General features: G+C 42.6%; 1 protein-coding gene across 16 annotated transcripts in view; it reads right to left on the bottom strand.

Annotated features, from left to right (window-relative positions):
• The window catches only part of DOCK9 (dedicator of cytokinesis 9), a 285,850-nt gene that overhangs the window by 167,172 nt on the left and 96,724 nt on the right, over positions 1 to 21,954 (bottom strand). For 4 of the 16 annotated variants that reach the window (XM_061171128.1, XM_061171132.1, XM_061171130.1 and 1 more), the window contains exon 1: positions 14,581 to 14,808. The exons of the other annotated variants lie outside the window; for them this stretch is intronic. In XM_061171128.1, the coding sequence (XP_061027111.1) occupies positions 14,581 to 14,706 (126 nt within the window). In that variant the 5' untranslated portion in view covers positions 14,707 to 14,808. Of the gene's footprint in view, positions 1 to 14,580; positions 14,809 to 21,954 lie in introns of those variants that run through there. 16 annotated transcript variants of the gene reach the window in all.

The following is a 21,954-nucleotide window of genomic DNA, read 5'->3' as shown; positions in this document are numbered from 1 at the left end:
TCGAGTTGAAGGCAGTCTATAGTACAGTGGTTAAGAAAGCTGAGCTGTACAGTTACGTGACGTTATTGGGCCTCGCTGAGTTAATGTTCGACACAGCCTGGCAAACAGTAGGCACAAAATAAATGTAACCATTATTATTATTATTAAATATGTTGCTTGCATGACAGTAATCTTAGTTTTTTGTTTGTTTTTCAGTGGGTGCTACACATACATTCAATCTTACCAATCTGTTTACAAAAACTTTCCTCTATCCTCCAGGAACATATTAAACAGACAACAGTGGCAGGGGCTCTCACAAAAAAAGGAAAAACAAAAGGCTGAACGCAGAGAAAACCATTAATGTATAATAATAAATAGAGATGACAGTGGAATTCAGGGACTGAGCCCAAAGAAAACCCAAATAGACGCTTACGTTATAAACTGAATTGAGTATCGATGACGTTTGTGTCAGGAAGGACTGAGAACAGCTGGGGGGTCGGGGTGCACACAGAAGCACTTTAGACCCACCCCCATGAAGGCAGCTCCATGAGAGCAGCAGAATCTAACACTGAGGAGGAGAAGGGGGGGGGTGGGTGGTAGATCCCAAGGGACGCTGCTCATCGAGGGTTGCGTGGCGCTTCCTCAGGGCGGAAGATGGAGCAGAGTCACCAGGGCCCACAGACGGTTTTCTATCAAAGAATCAAAGCCTTGGCTTCCTTGGAGGAGACTCACAGGAACAGCCTGAGGCCAGGGCCAGGTGACCAGATGGTGGGGAGAAGCACCTCCATCTCAAGGGACATCATGGGCACAGGTGAGCCACTGACACCAAGGCCACCAGTCCCCACCTGCTGGTCAAAGCAGCGGGCAGCAGGCGAGCCTCCAGTGATCACGTGGCTCTCACGGGCGCCAAAGGGCATGATCCACGTGCCCTCCCGTCAATCTCCCTCTGAGCCTCTCTGAACCCAGTCCTTCCTACAGCATTTGCTGCTCTGCGTCTGGCTGCTCAACAACCACGCAAATTGAAATTCCAGATCCACAGGCAATCAGAAGCCAGGGGATCGTCTGAGCGCCAAGAAAATGAGATTCCCCTGGAATCCAGCAGAACTGGAGAGCATCAGCCCACAGATGAGTTCAGTGTTGGCCAAACATGTATGAAGCCTCAAGAACCACGGGAAGAGCTAAACAAAAAGGCTTTCTGATTCTATTGCTCTTCCCTCTGACATGATAGCTTCCCGTGAACTTTCTAGTCATTTCTTGCCTTTGTGTGCCTGGTAATTAAATGTTAACACAAGCTGAAACCCTGAATGCCACTTCTTGGAATAGCAAACTAAGGAAATGGCAGCTCTTGGAGCACTCTATTTTAAGAAATGAGAAATGCGTCGCTTCTGCTTATGAAGAATTTAGGACTTCCTTGATTTATCTGCAGAGCTATAAAAGCTACTCGACCAGCTGAGATAAAAATCCCTCGTGGAACTGAGTCCATTTTCAAAATGGTGCACTTCTCAACGTTGCCAACAGGACCCCAGCACTGTCGCTGGGGAGGGGGACGACACGGCTTGCAGTAAGGAGGAGAGGGCTTCTGCAACCACATGTTAATCACTATGGCCCCCGAGCCTTTCTGCACTACTGTCTTGCACACAACTCTCACTCACTCTATACTCCCACTGGGAACTTCTTGAAGTTGTCAGATTTGAAGGAAAAATCCTCAGCTTCCTATAATTAGGGTGGGCGCAGGAAATTAGCAGCTGCCCCCCTTCCTCATGTGCAAATACTATTAGCAGTTATATGTTCCTTCTCTCCACAGATTTTCACTGAGCCTATCCATGCGCATTGTGTCAGGTCTTTGGGACACTGAGATATAAAGGACACAGCCCCCACCCCAAAAAGCTCACAATCCGGAGGGAAGGTGGATGTGTGAACAATCCCGGGCAGAATGACAGCAACGGGAACCCAGGAGTGGCATCTGACGCACTAGAATGAACCTGACTCCCCTCCCCCTCCCACTCCAGTTAGATTACAAGCTCCATGAGGGCAAAGAGTTCTATTTTATTTACTGTATCTATATTATTTCTGCTTTGTCCAGCCCCTGAACAGCACCTGGCATAGCACAGGCACTCAGTGTGCAAAGGGGCCCAACAACGCGGGTGCTTCCTAAAGGAGGCGGTTAGAGCTGAGTCTAAGAGCTGAACGAGTCAGCCAGGATTCAGGGTGGACTGGGGGCTCCTGGCAGAGAAAATGGAGAAGGCAGGGAGTGCGCTCACAGATGGAACCAGATTTTGTGGGGCCTGAAATCTGTACAATCGAAGAGGGAAGGGGTTAAAGAAAACACAAAGTCATGAATAGGAAGTTGCTGGAGTCTCTTCCAGGGCCTGGTCAATCCCCTCTGAGCAGGGTGAGTTCAGGAAGCAGCGGGCAGTTCAGAACAGCTGGGCAGAGCTGCATGAAGGGAGCAGATGGCAGCTGGCCAAGGGCTTGGGGCACCAGTGCCTGCATCACTGGAAATCCAATGTGATGCAGAAAACTACATTTATGAGAACTCCTTTCTGAAAGGGTACTCGATGCGGCTGCAAAGAATACATGAACAAGCCGCCTGAAGTCGGCAGCGGAACTCCTGGAATGGATATGCTTAAGAAACGATGGATAGCTATCCGCAGGGCCTTGGTTTCTCTGAATAGGTGGGAACACTGGAGTCAGAGACGAACAGCTCTGCACAAGGGGTCCCATTTCACCTCTGCCCCAGGCAGCCCTCAGTCCCCCCTCTAAAATAAACAACTATCTAAATAGCATGTCGTTTTGTTTTTTTTTTTAATTATTTGTTTGTTTATTTTTGGCTGCGTTGGGTCTTCATTGCTGAGCGCAGGCTTTCTCTAGTTGCAGCACACGGGCTTCTCATTGTGGTGGCTTCTCTTGTTGCAGAGCACGGGCTCTAGGTGAGCAGGCTTCAGTAGTTGCGGCACACAGGCTCAGCAGTTGTGGCACGCGAGCTCAGTAAATTGTGGCTCGTGGGCTCCAGAGCGCAGGCTCAGTAGTTGTGGTGCACGGACTTAGTTGCTCCGCGGCATGTGGGATCTTCCTGGACCAGGGCTCGAACCCGTGTCTCCAGCATTGGCAGGCAGATTCTTAACCACTGCACCACCAGGGAAGTCCCATGAATAGCCTGTGTTTGAGGTCGTCCCAATGATTAGCTCACCTGGGATACCCACATGTCTCAAAGCCACCCCTAGACTACAGCCTGTGGTGAAAGATGAGGCCACAGTGGCAGGTGGGCCATGTTGAGAAGGGCCCTAAGGAAGCCAGCAAACCAGTGAAGACTGAGAGACATAAAACTAGGTCCATATATCTTACAGCCGTGGAAAATGCCTCCCATCTCCTTTTAATACACATGGTCTTCTTCCCTTAACCCAGGACATTAGAACTTAGGAGACCATGGTAATCAACATATGATCACATTCTCCTTCAGCAGTACATGTTCTTCTCCAGACTGCATCAGTGTGTGTAGGAACAATGGTCTCAGCAGCTGTTCAGAATCATGCATGTTTAAAAGGAGCAGGAGGTTCAGTAATACTAGAACTACAATTGTGCCAACATCAGAACCTGAGATTATCTGCTCTAGGCCTCTCGTCTTACAGACAGAGACACCTGGGAGCATGGATGGGAGTTAAATGACTGTCCTAAGGTCCCGGAAAGAGTTGCTGGCAAAGCTGGGCCTGAATCCCAGGTCTCCTGACCCCCGGACCATGCTCTTCCTTGGTCCCTGTTCTTCTTCTAAGCCTCTACATTTTAAATTTTGCATGTTCACTGACAACAGGCACAAGCACGTGCTATAGAACACTGGAGATAAAAGGGAGCCCTATCTAAGCTTGGACTGAGAAGAAAGCTCAAACCTGAGCATTAAACCATAACAGCTGATGAACCGGAGAATGTTTAGAAGAACGCATAATGAACACCAGAGTTGTACACATCTAAATATATTTCTCATGCTGAAATGTGGTGTTACACTCAGAACAGACTAACACCAAGAATGACACACTTGTGAATATAGTTTTTTATATTATAAACACTGATAAGATGCTGAATTCCCTTTTTACACAGTACTAAAAAGAGCACTCAAATGAGAGAACTTGTCACTGCGAGATTTTATTTAATCAGGCATGTCAGTGTGAGCAGTATTTGGACGCTCAAAATCAATCAATTTAATGGAAGGATAAGCGCATGGGTTTTGTATTTGTCATTTTTATAAATAACTGTGGTTTTCCAAAATTATTATCCTATTACTAAAATGAACAGAATTAAAGACTCTATGAAAAACTGTCAAGTCAACAGCATCTAGAAAATGTAATGGGAATTGAGATAATAATGAAGATAATAATACCAGTTAACAAAAACCTGCATAACTGCTTGTATTTAGTCAGCTGTGCTCAATGGGGGTGCCAGAGAGAACAAGGGATCTAGGGGGCTTCCTCTATGCCCTGTGCCTCTGGAGCACAAGGAGAGAGCTGAGTGGAGGAGGGACCACCCTTGCAGACAGCACCTCAAGTGTCTTCTTTCTATCCTGACACAGGGCATGAGCCTAAGAGGGGTAAAGAAGGGTGTGAGAAGAGAGAGAACAGGCGGAGCGCCTGAGGGACAGCTCTGCAAGGATCTCTCACACACACATCCATCCCAGCGGCTAGTTCTGGCTGCCATTTTTTCACATGTGAAAAGTGATGATGAAAGCAAAAGAGAAAGAGATGCACCATGGTAGGGGCCTAAGTGATTCTATCTTAAATCTATACTACAGACTCTGTTCCAACCAATAATTTCCCTCCCCTTTTTTTTAGCATTATGGCCTGAAATTTTTAATTCTTCCTATGTCGATAAAAGTTATTTTTGAAACTCTGAAATAAAGAGGTTAAGTAATTAGGCTAAAGGGCTCGAAAGCCAGATTTAGTCAGATTTCCAAACAACCTACTTTAAGCTGCTTATCTGAAAATATTGGTGGCGGGGGATGGAATTCATAACACATTTCTGGTTCACAGGAGTTTCTGAGCATGTCATCACCAGAAAGGCAGTTCAGAGATCACCAAGGGCAGGTGTGGGGAGTTAGGATTGAAGTCCTGGTCCCCAAAATAGTTACTACTGTTGGAGGTGGCGACAGGTGGATGGGGATTTCTTATATCAGTCCAGTGTTTCTCAAAGTATGGTCCCAGACCAGCAGCATCAGCGCCGCCTGGAACTCTTTAGAAATGCACATTCACCCCAGACCCACTGAATCAGAAATTCTGGGGGCGGGGTCACGCAATCTGATTGTGATCTGTGTGTGATTGTGATGCCACCCAAGTTAGAGAACTACTCCACTAGTCTACCTACCTTCGTGTGTGTTTGAGAATTTCATATTAAAAAGTATTTTTTAAAAATCCTAGCTCGAGGGACTTCCCTGGTGGCACAGTGGTTAAGAATCCGCCTGCCGATGCAGGTGACACGGGTTCAAGCCTTGGTCCGGGAAGATCCCACATGCTGTGGAGCAACTAAGCTCGTGCGCCACAACTACTGAGCCCACGGGCCCAGAGCCTGCAAGCCACAACTACTGAGCCAGCATGCCACAACTACTGAAGCCCGTACGCCTAGAATCCATGCTCCGCAACAAGAGAAGCCACCGCAATGAGAAGGCTGCGCACCGCAACGAAGAGTAGTCCCTGCTCGCCACAACTAGAGAAAGCCCGTGAGCAGCAAGGAAGACCCAATGAAGCCAAAAGTAAATAAATACATACATACATACATACATAAGGGAGCTTTCTAAAAAAAAAAAGAAAAGAAAAATAATAATCCTAGCTCAACTCCTTGTTTGCTATGTGGCCTTGAGACAAGTTACTAAATCTCCATATCCACATCTGAAAACGGGAAAAGTACCAATTTCTCTTATCTTTACCACAAAGTTATTGAAGGGTTTCAATATACAGTGCCTGGTACAGAGCAGGACCTCACTGAATGGTGGTCATGGGGATCATACATAGTTAAGTGTCATTCAGATACAGGAGAATTTTAGTCCCTACAACATAAACATGCCTTTGCTGGATCACACATATATCTTCTCTTTAAACCTCCCCAAAATTCTTATGGTTGTATCATCACCATTTCACAGATGGGGAAACTGAAGCTCAGAGGGGTTACATGAATTAACAAAGGTCTCACAGATGGTGACCTGTGGGTCTCCTGGCCCCAAGCCCAGGACTTTTCCCATCACCCGCTAGCTAGACACGTGATGGAATTTCAGAGTTCCAGAACAGGAAGCGCTCCCCTAATGCTTCCACTTCTCTTTGTATGAGAAATGCACAACACTGCTCTACACTGTGATGCTTCAGCCTGCACACCTCCAGCAAGGACAGAAATCTGAGGCTTTCTGCCCTGCTCTGAGATCTGGAAACGTAAGCTACATTGAACTGCCCAGGCTCCATGATCTCACGGGGGAGAGAGAAAAGGCAGAGCCCTTTCCTGAAGGATATTCATTTTTCATATCAAGTACATTACAAATCATACTCCAAAATATTAAATCTTCCTGAAGAATCAGGTTTGAATGCGAGGTTTTAATGCCATTAGGTAGAACCTCATTTACATTACCTCCAAATACTTCAAGGACATGATCTTCACGAGGAAAACCCTTAAACTTAAATCATGCATTTCCTCCCCACCCCATCCAATGACTCACCCACCAAAATGACAACTTTCTGGTTTGAGGTGTTTCAGCTATGGAATATGTAAGGTTATAGACCTGCACCGTTCACTACAGTAGCTACTAGCCACATGTGACTATCCTGAATTCAGATGTGTTATAGGTGTAAAATAGACACCAAATTTCAAAGACTTATTATGAATAAAAGAATGTGTAATGCCTTGATATTTTATAAGGATTAAATGCTAAAATGATGATACTTTTGGAAATATTGGGTTAAAACTATATTACTAAAATAAATTACACCTATCTATTTTACTTTAATTTGGCTACAAGAAAATTTAAAATTCATATGTGGCTCATGCTATAGTTCTATTAGACAGCACTATTATAGACTGTATGAAACATATTTTTTTTTAACACACAGGTAATTTTTAATACTTCAAGGCAAAACAAAGGACAGACCACTTCCTGAAATTTTCACTTGGGGACACAAGACAAATTTGGGGAAAACTACCCTATTAGAGACAAAACAGTCAGGTCGAGTCTTGGTCAAGTAAAGCAGGTGACCTACATTGTTCAGTGTTGCTAACAGGCCCCGCTTTCCTTTCTTTCTTCCCAGGAAGAGTGGTCTTCTTTGCCCTACATCTTGTAGGTCTCCACTAGCCTTTCCACATATAATCAATTTACTGGGATTCTGGTAATAAGGTCACACAATGATTTTTTCCAAATGTCCTACAACCATTAAAGGTGATGTTACAGTTTCAGGTGTGGCTGATGAGAAGAAGCAGTACTCATATGGAAAGGGTGCTGGCTAAGAGGAAGAAATAGAAGAGTTTTGACCCTGGTCACCTAAGTTTGCACTTGTGTCCTCAAGTCACAAAGTGTTAGCTAACATTTTAATTTAGATCAAAAATAACAGAAGCAAAGGAGAGTTTGGGGGCACAATACCCACATCACATTTAGTCAAGCAGGCTCCTCTAGGTGCATCCCTTTTTACTTTTTGGCATTTCAACATACTTGAATATTAGTGGCTAAAGTGATGAAGGTGGAAGAGGGAAGAATGAAGAGGGAGAATGATCCTCAAATCCCGTCTCTCCCAGAAGCCCTTTCTGCAACCTGTTCTTCGCATCCTGCAAAGGTGATGCCGAGAAGAAAAGAAAAAAAAGGCGGGGAGAGCTTTGACATTATGTCAGAGACAATACAAAGAAAACCATGGTTCCTGTGGGGCAGAAGCCCCCACATTAGTGAGGGAGACTAGAGTACAAGCCTTAGCTACAACACAGCAGAGATGCATAATAGCCTAACACGCTAGAATAATGATGCCATGATGGGCCATGGAGAACACAGTCTACGGGAAGATGTGGGGAGAGAGTTTTAAAGGCTTCTTGGAGGAGCTGGCATGTGACTGGGACTTGAAGGATGAAGGAGAATGGTCGGGCAGTGAAGCCATGCCAGGCAAAAGCAGCACTGTGCCCGGGTGTGAAAGCACCCCCGGATGAAGAATACAGGGCCCGGGTCAGGACGCATTTTGGAAAGTGCAGTAGATGAGGGAGACCTGCAAGCAAGTTCAGGGCCAACTTCTGAGGGTCAAGTGGGCCGTGCTTTGCCTTCTCTGCAAAGGAAAGTCAGGGGAGGGGTTTAGGGAGGAAATTAATAACCGTATCTGCGTTTTGGAAAGATTGGTCTGGTGGCACTTTGGAGCATGGCTCGAAGTAAGAAAAGACTGAATGCAGTAAGTTGACCAGGGCAGCCAGACAACCCTCGGAGATGAGGAGTCTGGAGGACAGACACCACGACTACCTCCATCTGACAGAAACGCAATCTCAGCTTAGAAATGTCAAATGTTTAGAAGACATAGGACCCAGGACTCCTGACCGTGAGTGCAGGGCCCTTGGCACCACTCACTTCTGCTTCTCCCTTAGTAGTGACAGCTCTCCACGGCAAGGAGATCCCAAAACAGAACTTCAGACCGGCTCTTCCCCGAGCACCCGGCAGAGCACTCAGAGACCCGCTAGTAGGTGGCACGTACACTTGTCTGGAAAGCGAGCACTAAAAACTCCTGAAGCCTCAAAACGGTACTCTAAGAGAAACTTCGGAAGAGCTGTATCACATTACAGGGATATTTCAAACTTCTGGAAAGTTGAGGATAAACTATAATTTCCAAGTCTTCTTGTTTCTAAAAATTATACTCAGTCGTGTCATCTGTAGGCTCAAGCCAGGTCTTCTTGCCTCTCTTGTACAGTAATCGCTGGTAACTGCAAATTTGCTACCACTTCTATTTATTTCCAGGTTTGCCAACCCACTGCACTCATCTTATTCATTACATTGGGTGGAAATCCAGTATCCCCTGTTTTACAGCTCCTACAGCTCAAAATCCAAACGATTTTGGATAAACTAAGCTTAGAACCTGAAACTGAAACTCTAGGATCTGGATCTGACTCCATCACAGGTTATTCTGGGACCAAAGCTAATGACCCTGAAATACAGAGCTTTAGCCCCAGAAGAGACCTTCGAGATTATTTACTACACGCTTCTCATTTTATAGACGAGAAAAGTACTAAAGCCAGGGCCGGGCTGGCATGGAGTTGGGGAGGGAAGGGTGGTCATCCTCAGAGATTGAAAGGCAGATTCCAGACCAAAGCTGAATCTGGTCTCCAAAGTGCTTTCTCTGAGACCACCCAACACCACCCACTGCCTGTGACATAGTTCTGCTATCTTGTATTTAGCCACTACCTGTCAAAGGGTAGAGCACACTGGGCAAATGGCAGCCTCCTCTAAACCCTACAGGGACCACGGTGCCTATTCTACTGATTAGGGAATAAACATTTCAGGGTTATCCTGGATCGTGCTGTAAATCAGTTTTAAAAAAAAGAAATCTAGGGAGGAAAATAAGATGTCTCCAGACTGTCAGATATTCCACCAATCTATGCTCCTGTATAACTTTCCGGGAAGATGATAAAACGGAACACTCACAAGGAAAGTGACGTAACTCCCAACTCCATCTTGTTCATGTTTCCAACTTCTTCAGGCATGACCATCCTCCTCTTTATCCTTCTATGCTATTCAACTGCTGTTGTTCTGTCACTTTGAAATTGGCCTTTCTCTAACAATTTAAAAATTTTTTAAGGACAGAGAATTTTGAACCCCTCTTTTCCATCTTTATAATCCCAATGTCAAGCATAAGGAATACATTCATTTTTGTTAATGAATCATACATATGTGTTCAGGTATGGGTTCTGGAAAACCTGACTGGCAGCTTAAAACCCTGGCTCTGTCACTTCCTAAATGTATGACTTTGTGCAGGTTACCTAACGTCTCTGTGCTCAGTCTCCTCTTCTGTAAAAAGACTAATAATAACAGTACCTGCCTCCTGGAATTGGGAGGATTAACTGAAATAATGTTTAAACAGGTTTAAAACAGTGTCTGACACAAAACAAGGCACTATATAAATATTTTCTATTTTTATCCTTACAGCGAAAAAAAAAAAAAGCAAGCAAGCAAGCAATTGCCATTACCTTGTTATAAAAAACAGTGACCAGCCACTCTGCCTCCACGTTGATGACAGACATGAGAAAAGAAACTCACCGGAGCTGGGTGGATTTTTGTGCTCTGTACAAGCAAGCCTCCCAGAAGACATGAGTGGCTCAGTGCTGTAATGAGGCAGTGATACGAGCTGTGGAAGCCCCTTCTCTGGGGTAAGAGAAGCATGCACTTCCCAAAGATTCCTTCCACCAACCGCTCCACAAAATACGGTGCAATAGCGGGGCCTCAATCACACAGACTATTCATGTGAACAGAGGTCCCTATGCCTTCAGTAAAGCAAGGCTAGGCCTGCTTTAGGTGCTAAAAAATAGAATGTGTCCTTGCTGAAGCTGATGATGATTTAAGTGTTGTCTGCCTAAGTGGAAAAGGATGGGTGAGATTAACACTCACTGTGCCTAAAAACTACCACGTGAAAAGCATTTCTGAGGAAGGAAGACCCTCATTACCCAGACCTTGCTGCCTGGGGAGAGGGAGCGTGTATCTCACTCACCCCTGTATCCCCAGTGCACTACCCAGTATGTTTGGCAAACCTCAGTACTTATAAATGTGGCTGAATGAACAAATGAAGGGGAAAACCAAAGAGCATAGTGAAGGCTTATGGCTCTGAATTAGTAAAATGTCCTGTTGTTTGTCACCTGGGAATATGTCATTACACAGAGCTTGCAGGAACTTCCTTCCTTTACCACTCAGTATTTAAAAAAAAAAAAAAAAGAAACTACATATTAAGTATCATCAACATAATATAATTAATTATTTCTAAAGACTTCCATAGAGATGCAGAAAAACTTTAGAAGAGCTTTATAATTTAATTAACTCAATCACAGTCCTCTGAAGTCTTATAGGATATTGACAACAACATGATCATTACCCATAAGCTTATCCTTCAGGGTTTGTACCTTAATTCGTTTCTGCTATTTCTAGAGTAAATAGAACTTAAGGGAGAAAAGGTTTCTCCAGGTAATGCACTGACTGGTCCAACCAGAAGCCCAGTCTCCTTCTCCTTTCTACACTGGTACACATGCTCCTTTCTCACGTGGTCATTTAGCTAATCATTTGTTCTTTAAAATGTTAAAATAAGAACTCAGATTCAGTGTTTAACACTTGAAGATTCCAGAAAATTATCAAAAATTGGGAATCCCCTGGCAGTCCAGTGGTTAGGACTCTGCACTTCCACCGCAGGGGGGCACTGGTTCAATCCCGGGCCACGTGGTGAGGCCAATAAATAAAGTTCTGATTGCTGTTTTTTAAAAAAAGAAAAATATCAAAAATAGAAAAGGTGTTTCTGAAAAGATACTTCTTTAAAAATACCTAAGGAGTATACCTAACATGTGAAAATGCAGCTCTCTCCATCTTCACATCTTACAACCTTCAAAATTCGCAAAGTAAGACCTGTGCTGCAGTCCTCACCTGCCTCTTGAAAGTCACCCAATGCAAAGGCAACACACAGGACATATACCCCAGCCAGTTCTGACTCTCTGAGGCCACACCCTTTTCCTCTAAATTGTTGAGCCGTAACAATTAGAATAAATTATTTCCAGGAATTACGTTAGAGTTTGGGGGGCAAAAATAGGTATTCAAATTCAGTAGGGTAACTAACTTGTAGACATCAAGAATATCCTGATTGTTCCCCTATTAGTCATTCACAGCCCACAAAGTCATTTTTCTATAGGGTTGGCAGTGATCCTGGAGAGGAAAGGGGAAATTTCACCATGCACTTCCTCCCGTTTATGTCACAGTGAAGGGACACGACCTACCTGCATAGGTGCCTGTAAGTTGAACCTTGCAGTCTCTGAAAATCTGTAATGTCCAAATATATACTTCTCTTAGAAACATTGACTTTACCTACCATGGAACAAGTAGCCACTGCTAAGGGAAACTTAACTGTTGCCCTGGCAGAGGGAAAAGAAACATTGACTTCTGATAGAAGTTCTACAGAAAAAGTACTTCTGACCAGCATAAGTGCTTTCAGATACGTTTACTAGTACATTCACTGTTAGTCACTCACAGCCCACAAAGCCATTTCTCAATGATTATACATTGTACTAATGGCAAAGAATTGGAAACAAATGGAATCAAATTATGGTACAGTCATTAAAAATGATGGCATAAATCTATACGTGGTGACAAAGAAAGATATTCTTGATATGTTCTGGGAGAAAATTAATGCAGAAATTTATAGTACTATGCATTTTCCAAACACACACAATAAGTTATATTTTTATGTGCACAGGAGAAAGTCTGGAGAAAGTTATACACCAAATAATAAATGGCGGGCACTTTTGGAAATTAAAGGTAAGGGTACTTTACATTTCCCTATTTTACACTATTCATTTTTCTAATTATATGCATTAATTACTTTTTTGCTTTCTAAACTATGTAATATTTTCCCCAAGGAGTGACTGTGTACATAACTAAAACCAGCAAAACTTGATTTCAAAGTAAGTTACTTACATGTAAACATTACAGACTTGGGGATTCTCAACAGGCACACGGGCTACTAACATAATAGTAACAAACAGCACTACAACACACAGATCTCATGGCTGTGCTGGCATACTTTTAAAAAATCATCTTGGAGAAAAGCTGTATTCCGAGCAGTGTGTTGAATTCTCATTTGTTGTGGGCAGTGAGAATCACAGGTAAGGAGATCTGCCCTGGGCAGAGGCTCTGCTTAAATATCCTCGCTTCTCTTATCTGGTAGTAGCTCTTTTTATCTTGCTTACCCCAACGGAAGAAGAGAAACATCATCAGATAAGAAAAAGTTTCTTGTTGTATCACTGTTGCCTCCCCCTCTCCCTCACACCTCTCTCTGCAGGTGCACGGGCCAGAGCTCTCCATGCTGCCAGAAGCTTCTGAGTCCCCACAAGCACTCCCACCAGGTGCAGCTGCAGCCAGCACAGCCTTATCCATTACAGTGGAAAACGAACTCCCCGTGGAACTGCCTGGAGTGAGATTTGACCTAAACAAATAACTGGGACATAAGCGGCTGATTTTTTGAGCACAAGAAAGAGAAGCAAGTTTTTTAAAAGTCACTTGGGTGATTTAAAAAAAAAAATCACAGAGCATCTTTCTACAGTGTATTTAATCCTCTGGACAAATATTTCTACACATCTGGAGAAACACTGACAAAAGATTTTTAAGAATATTCACAAGGGAACCCAAACCACACAACTTCCTCCAAGAAATCATAAGCGACATCAGCTAGGAGCTTTAACCGGTTAAATCTACTACTGCGTGAAAGCTGCTCAAGCTTCTCAATGGATAAATGAACTATTGTGCTAGCAGAAAGGAATCCAAGATAACGAATAACATCTCTAAACAATGTTGGGAGCAGGGAGGGGGGCCTAAATCTCTCAGATGAAAACCTACAGTGAAAAAGCCCATCACACTTGACTGACTTTCTCAGTTCGTGGTTAGCAACGTAATTTTGAAGGCAATACAATATAAGGCAGTCTCACAGGTCAAAGGCAATTTAATTCAAATAAAATCCATTACAGAGAAGTTTAAGTTCAGATTCTTAAAGACATTAATTGAAAATTAAGTTCATTAACCAAACACTTTATAACAGCAAATAAACCTGTGTTTAAAAAAAAAAAGTCACTATATAAAATTGCTAAGTACAAGTTTAACAATCCCTTTAACAGATCATTTGAAAGGCTCAATTGTCCCCACCACAGGGCATGTTGGTGGTTTTTTGCAGTTTGCTTAAAAAATTATGTGCCTTTATTGTACTAAAGAAATTCCGAGAGAGAAGCACAACCTACTCATTGATGATAACAACAAAACCATTTTTCACATTCCTCCCTGACAAAGTCGACCGAAGCACTTGAATTTATCCAAACTGCTCTGAGTTTAGCTAATGTTAAAAATAGAAACTTTTCTATTAACTGGTTCAAAGCTTAGGTTATTTCTTACTTTGCTCAATTCAAGGCAAACCTGTTAAAATGAGTGAGAATACATGTAACTTCAGCAGTTATGTTCCTTAACACTCCCCCCATGCCATCATCATAATTTTCACAATCACATAAATACATAATGTAAATATGTTTTAATTTTGCAAAAGACGTTTTTCAATCCTATAAAAGGCAATTACAATGTGCCTCTTGGGTTTACGTTTGACAACAGTGCAGCTAGGTGAGACATGAACAATACATAGTTGTTCTATACAAAGAAGCCTCCTGGAAACCACATTCACGCACAAAACGTCAACATATCTTTCCTCCCAAAGAAGAATCAAAGTGGAACTGAAGTCAGTCTACAGGAGGAAACAGAGAAGAGAGTTCGCCAGAAATAGGCAAGGCAAGTTTAAAATCAAACCAGAGAGCCAGAAGGCACCGAGCATGCACACGCAATAAAAGCACTGCGTGGAGAAGACAGCAGAAGCCCCGTGGATGGGGCCCTCTTACCAGCACTGGCCCCGGGCTCTCTGCTTCCACTTCTCCCTGGGCTGCATCCTTGCACTGCAGGGGGGACTCGATCACCAGCTCCTTTTTGACATTTCTACTACTTGTCCTGAATTTATCAGCCTGCATCCTCAGCTGAAAACGCAAGTCAGAAAGTCTGCAACTGGGACAGCTGCGAGTCCTTGGCTGTGCAAGGCACACGCATGCCAGAGGCCTGAGGACAGAAAGGAAGCTGACTTCCCAGGCACAAGTGGTCAGCCCCGCCGGCTAGGTCTGCAGAGCCCGCTAGGGTGGGAGGGCCAGCCTCCAGGGGTGTTACTACTGCTCGGAAAATGGGAGGTTCCCACTCGTCGGCCAAAGGAAAACAAACCCCAAACTGTACAATGCACAGTGCACTGCCCCTTCGATAAAGACCGGCCTCATTGTGCCTGCTCCACGCGGCGTGGGCCACATCGACCCAAATCAAAATAGTGCCGTGTTGAAAAGAAAACCAGTCACAGTTAGACTCCTTCGTGATTACTTCACATCTGGAGCTGAAGAGAAGCGAGGTCATCTGGCTGTTCTAAAATTCTTATAGTTTTCGGATGCTTTCCTTCGTGTTATGGCTAAACACCAAATGCTTGGCTGATGATCAAAGCAGGGAGGTGCAAACAGCAAGGGGTTCCTGTAGCCGGCACCTCATGCGTGCAGATGTAAGTGAAGAGTTTCTCCCTGCACGACAGCCCGCAGCATGCATACTTAATTTACCTACTATTTTATAGTAGAGAAAAGATGAGGTCATCACACATTTTCATGAGATACCACATGTCATGGTAAATTAAACAAAATATTACTTTAAATCCATCAATATGTATGTGAGTACCAATAGGTTAATGAGTCTGGTACTAGGTACTGAGAGGATCACAGTAAAAATATAAGGCAGAGTAGAGTGTCTCTCCCTTCTGGGAGTGTCAGAGCAAGTTGAGAAGGCAAGATTAATAGACATCATAAATAACAGGTTCATACAATTAATAGAGATTTACACAAAAGCACAGGAAAGTAGATGGGTCACCATCCCATGGTTCAATGGTGATAGCACTTAAAATGTGTTTTCCCAAAAGCCTGCTATTTTAATCATTTCTTCACATTACTAGTAAAGTAACTTTTAAATCATCTCAGGAAAAACCAAAACAAAAGTGTTAAGGGATTTATTAATAAACTACATGGAAAATGCACATTAAGATGGGATTAAATATTAATCTGTACTTCCTGGAATGCTGCAGAGTTTCTCCCAATTAGTTATTCTGCTTGTTTCATTGAGACTGGGGAGAATTTAGTAAGAGTAATAATAGAAGTAGAAGTAAACAATGGAACGAGGTATCACTTAACAACAACAGGTGCCACAAGGTATACAGGTGTATATATCCAGGAAAATATATAAACTATTATGTAAGGTATAGGTACAAGTCTCTTCCTCTCCTGGTCAAGTGACTGAGGCTGAGAGGGCTCCGAGGGGGCACTGGGGAGCCAAGATGGCGCCCTACGTCCACACGTTCTTCTTCCCACCAGGGCCCGCCGAGGTCACCCCAGTCTCTGTCACTCAAACGTCAGGAATCTTTCTGAGTGTGGATACTACTGGGTAATGAGTCACAAGGGTTCTATGAGTCCATTAAAAAAAATTAGTAGTTTCTATAGTATTTTTTTTAAACTACCCAATTTCTCAACCTTGGGTAATCTTTCAGGGTAATATAAACTCACCAAATCTGTGTTCCAAAATAATACAATCTATGGATTTTTAAAATCTATCTTTGGGGAGGGACTTCCCTGGCAGTCCAGTGATTAAGACTCCGTGCTTCCACCTCAGGAAGCACAGGTTCGATCCCTGAGCTGGGAACTAAGATCCCACATGCCGCACAGTGCAGCCAAAACAACCAAACAAGAAAAACCACAACAACAAAATTAAAAAGAAAAAACAAAAAAATTGTTTTTAAATCTATCTTCGAAAAGTTACAAGAGGATAGAAAAAAACCCAAAGAGCCTGTAACATATAGATTTGAAATAAGTTAAATCAAAACTTAGAAATGTTCTATAAATCAGAGGAGGCAAGCCATAAGCACTAAACAGACAAACTGAGCCCTAGTAAAGTACAACATAACCAACAGTTTGCAAACCTTTTCGAAATGGCTCGAGAAGTTCTAAAAAGCCCAATTCTTCCTCAAATCCCCATCATCATTAAGCCAACAGAAGTTCTAGACTTTAAGCAGAGAACTGCTATCCTATTTATTGGGTCAAAATACTCTGACATTCTGTAAGTAATGAGAAGGAACTTAAAAGGTTATTTATTTTACACACTGTAAGTGCTCACCGTGTCCCAAACCCTGCAGAGGTAATTTATTTAATCTTTATAACAACCTTATGAAGTAGGTAACATGATTATTCCCATTTTACAGATGAGGAAACTGATGGGCAGAGAGGTTACGTATGTGCAGAAGGTCACACACTGCACTGGCAGTATGGATGCAGTGTACACACTCTTCACCATGATGCTATGCTGAACCAGTTTTCTATTCCAACAATGCCAACAGCTAAAAAGTACAAATAGGTAAAAGCTACTGATCAGCAATTAAAGATAAAGGCAGCATCTGGGTTTAATCCAATCAAGGTAATTTCAGTGAAGAGGTAAAACTGGCATAGCACAGTGCCTAATACATATGTAGGTATTTATTTAATGGTAATTACTATTGTTGCTGTTGCTATTCCAATCTGAAGAAATTAACCTTAGTCTTAAATTCAGGACTTTGGCTGTGTGATCTAAAATGACAATTCCGCCTACTGTGTTGCTACAACACATTACAAAGTGCTTAGGCAATTTAAAATCCACTGCCCTTCCCTCTTTGCGGCTTGATTGTGACAACGGCCTTTAAACAGTTGTCTTGATCCCCCTGTGTGCATGCCATGAGCATCTTCTTCTTTAAGTTTTTCTATACTTTTCAAAACTTCAGCCATGAATTTATATTTCTTTTGTAATCAAAGAAAAAACTCTGAATTGGCTCTGAGCTTCCAGGTAGCCAAGACAGAAAGGCAAACATAATCAGTTCCATAATTCATATCATCAAAACAAAAAACATACCAAGCTGTAAGGCAAGTAAATTTTTTGAAGTTTCTCACACAGAGAGTTACATAAAAGAGAACTGATTAATGTCTAGACAAGGTTCTCAACATGTTTACAGGAAATGCAGCAGCAAAATTCACACAGCTTTCTCACCACCACCTCAGAGCATTATACTGAAATCCCAGATAAAGGAAAGCAATTGTGAAAGGAAGACATTGGTCTAGCCTGTCACCTTCGAGTGGGTCCACTTTTTATGAAAGAAGGAAATTCTCAGGACTTAGAGGAATGGAGATACTACTGTCACCAATCCTGCCACCTAACTTCTCAGGCAATGTAAGGGGCACTTGTTCGATTCTGCTCATTGAAGACAGACAAACACTTTAGAAGTCTGCCTGTCAAGGGGAGTCACACAGTACAGAATTTAGCATCCGAACCTAAACCAACAAGTAGGATGTGGTTCCTCTAAGGGATTCATGAGATCGATGTCTGAGGACATGAGAATGACATCTGGTCAGAGCAGCCACAAGAGGAAATGCCATCTTAGAAGGACAGGAAGTATGTGGTCAAGTTCTACTTTACAACATTTCAAAGAACAAGGTATAGGCTGGACTTCTGGATTCAAATCCACAAACATTCACCAAGCTCCTAACTCTAGCGACCTCAAGTTCTTTCACACACTAACCAGTTTAACTCTTACAATAACAAATACGTCTATCAACATGCATTAAGGGTATAGAGTTTTACTGTTAAAACAGAATGGAGTAAAAACCATGGGAAAGTAGGAACATTTCAGAGACAAGATGAAATGGATGTTTCTGTATATGGGTTTCAGCTCGCAGATTTTGATATACATACAAATTATTATACAGGTTGGGTACAAAAAAAACATGAAGACTTTATAGGAAATTTAAGGAATTTTCCAAGGGTAATTTTTTACTATAAGGAAGGCTAACTTTAGACTCCAAAGCCCCCATCTTCCTCCTCCCACCGTAAGATGAAGTTCCATCACATTCTGAAAAGCAAGAAGCTGAATAAAGGACCCTCTCGCCCAGAGGACATCTCAAGACCCTGTTTACATGCCACCTTCCCTCTGAAACTCCCTGGATCCTCCTGGCCAGACTGAGTTAGCTCCTCTTCTGATGCCATCTGGGCATTAGTTTCATTTACCTCCAATCTGGGAGCTTTTCACAGTCTACCTTTTACTAAGTTTGTATGTGCCGCACTCTTCAGTGAGACTGTAAATTCATGGGGGCGGGGACTGTACCTTAACCACCTCTGAGTCCCCAGTGTCTGAGGTACTGCAAGCATTCAAAACATATTGGCTGAATTGAATTCTTATGGCAGTTTTTTGTCACCGGTTATCTTTAGCCCTAAAGTGCAATTTGATGGTTGTAAAGTTATGCAAATATTTTCATTTGTTAATGACCCAAATTAAGGCAGAAGCATTCAACTGTTCATAAACTGAAACCCAACGGATCATTTACTAATAATTAAAATGTTCCATTCTCCCAGCTAAGAAAATGTTATTCTGCAAAACTTGCTAGACATTTTTAAAGACAAAGGTATCCTTGGAAACAGTGTAAGTGAACCTTTAAGAAGTGCAAATAAACTTGTTTTTAGCAATGAATTATATAAAAATTCAAACTGCATTTTGCTGTAGCTAGTAACTATATAAAGAATGACTGCGCAAGGAATAAATGTCAATTATCTCAATGGAATTTTTTTACTCTCCTATTAGAGGTTCTTGGCATATCAGGAGGATATTTAAAATATAACAACTTCAAAGGCAAATGTATATATATGCCTTTAAAGTATATGTAAAGTATATTTGAATAAATAAAGTGTACTCTACTTTGGAGTAGATAGTTAAATATATATTAGATATATACTCCAAAGTAATCATTCCTTTTCTCTTTTGTGGGAAAATGTGAAACAGTAAGAAAAAATTATTAAGAAAAATTGCAAAAAGGAGCAAATGACTAAAGATTTTCCACAGTGTATGGGTCAGCTTGCTAGCCAGAGAAAAGAAAAGGTGTTGGGAATATGATCTGTCCCTCTGAGAAAACAAAAATATGGTACACAGAAGTAGCAGAACAGAGTACAGGACAAGATTGGAGGCAATGGGTGCAGGGAGCAAAGTGCTAAATAGTCAGTTACAGTAGAGGAGGAATATGGTGACAAAAATGCAGCATAGATGTGGGGACAGATAGAGGTGGGAGGGGAGAGGAGATAGGGTTTCTATACCAGACCCCTGGGGCCTCTTAGAAGAGTTAATATCAAAAATACATTCTGATATAAAGTCTGACGCTCACCTCAGTGACTTCTGTCATTAGAGATTTAACCAGATAATCACAGAAACGAGATACACATCATCATCTAGCCTAGTGTTTCTTAGCCTGGAATCCAATGCTGAACTTGGGAGGAAAGTAGTCCACGAACCCTCTAAAATTACATTCAAAATTTTGTGTTCCTGTAATTTCTGAGGAGAAGCCCCTAGAGTTTATCTAGTTCTTAGAGAAGGGACCAAGGGAAGACCCTCCACTCACAGAATGAGGTAACTGGGGTCCAGAGGGACTAGCCAGAGAGTCAACCAAAGTTTTAAGATACAAAGCTCTTCACTTTAGCAGGTTCAAATTCAATTTAAGTAGAGATAAAGCAATTTAAATGGTTTAAGTGGTTACATAAACAGACCATTAGATGGCAATCAGCAGTGTCAACACCTGCAGTCTTACTCATTTGCTGATTGACGGCCAAGTCAGCAAATGAGTCATCAGATGAAGCCTAATGCCCAGGGGACACCCAAAGGCCAACACAGTAAACCTCCAAACAGGGCAAATAATAGAACCAATAAAAGTTATGTTTTTTGAGAACTTTTGATGACACTGAGGAAATGCCCACAATTATACACATATACAAGACTGAAAACAACAGCAACGACAAAATGTGACTGCTGGTTACTTCTGGTATGTAAGATTATTAGTGATTTTATTTTTCTCACTCTTGTTTTCCAGATTTTCTTCAAAAGCACTTATCACTTCTATAGTTAGAAATAAACAAATTCGCTGTATTACAAGGTAATGGCATAGAGAAAGCTCTCACTGAGGTTTTAGCCCCACTATACTGCTCAACCGCTGTGCGCTCTTAGAGACATCACTGCACCTCTCTGGGTCCCACACACTTTACCTGTAAAACAACAGAGAACTTAACAGCAAAAGATCTTTCCAGCTCTGCATGTCTATAATATTAACTGTTAAAGCTTCCCCTATTGATGGCATGTGGGGAGAAATAAACCATCCGAATGCAATGTTAAACATTTCAAAATCATATTGCCCTACTACACACAGAAGAAAAAGACTAAAAGGTAGATATATTTCTAAACGTGTCAGATCCTCATTTCCAACAGAGCTGGGGCAGAGCCGACAGGCTGGCACAGGACAAGAACTACAGGATGCTCTACTGGTGAAGAAGCAGGAAGGGGAGGCCTGCTGCCCTCTCTCCCCAGCTGGGGGTGAGCCCACAGGGCTGGGACAGTGGGGGACAGGCCCTAACGAAGGCTCTGTTTTCAGATGAGGAAAGTAAGATGGGCAGAGTCCTCCCATTTCTACCGGCTGCTCTCTGGTACCGGCTGTGGGAATCTAGAACAGCGACTTCACCATTCTGGGGGCCCAGTTCCCTCACCTGGAAAACAGGGATCAGAAAGTCCACCATTATTATCCTAGCTAGATACTGTTCACTCCCAAGACCCAGGTGGATAATGGACGTGTCCCACCACGTGGAGGAACGCTGCCTGCAGCTGCGAATGATCTAGAAGCTTCTCAGTAAAGACAGCCTTCCTTCCCCACCCGCAGCATCCCCTTTTCCTGTCTCCATTCTTGCACAGCCTCCATCACCACCTGGCACTCTATACTGTTTTCCTTATTTGTTTAGTGCCTGTCTAACTCCAATTTAAAAACAGAAGCAGCTCTGTGAAGACAGAGATTTTTGTCTATCTTGTTTACTGTTCTATTCCCAGGTCCTAAAAGAGGGTAGGTGCTCAAAACACATTTACTGGATGAATCTACTAAAGGGTCGGGAACCCCTCAGTCTGGATATAGAGCTCTTACACTCTGGATACCCACAGTTTTTCTGTGAACTATTTATTTTAGTCACTATAATGATAATTCAGCCAGCAGTGTCAATGATTTGTTTCAGAGATGGAAATTTACAAAGCCAAGGAAAACATAATGTGCCTGGGATTTCTCTCAGGAAATGAAACTCCCGGCCTGAGCTACTAAAGCCGGGCCTGT

This window comes from Eubalaena glacialis, chromosome 16, assembly GCF_028564815.1.
Source record: "Eubalaena glacialis isolate mEubGla1 chromosome 16, mEubGla1.1.hap2.+ XY, whole genome shotgun sequence".
Classification (NCBI taxonomy): Eukaryota; Metazoa; Chordata; class Mammalia; order Artiodactyla; family Balaenidae; genus Eubalaena; species Eubalaena glacialis.
Note: the sequence above shows the minus strand (reverse complement) of the source record. Positions and strands in the feature narration are given on the sequence as shown.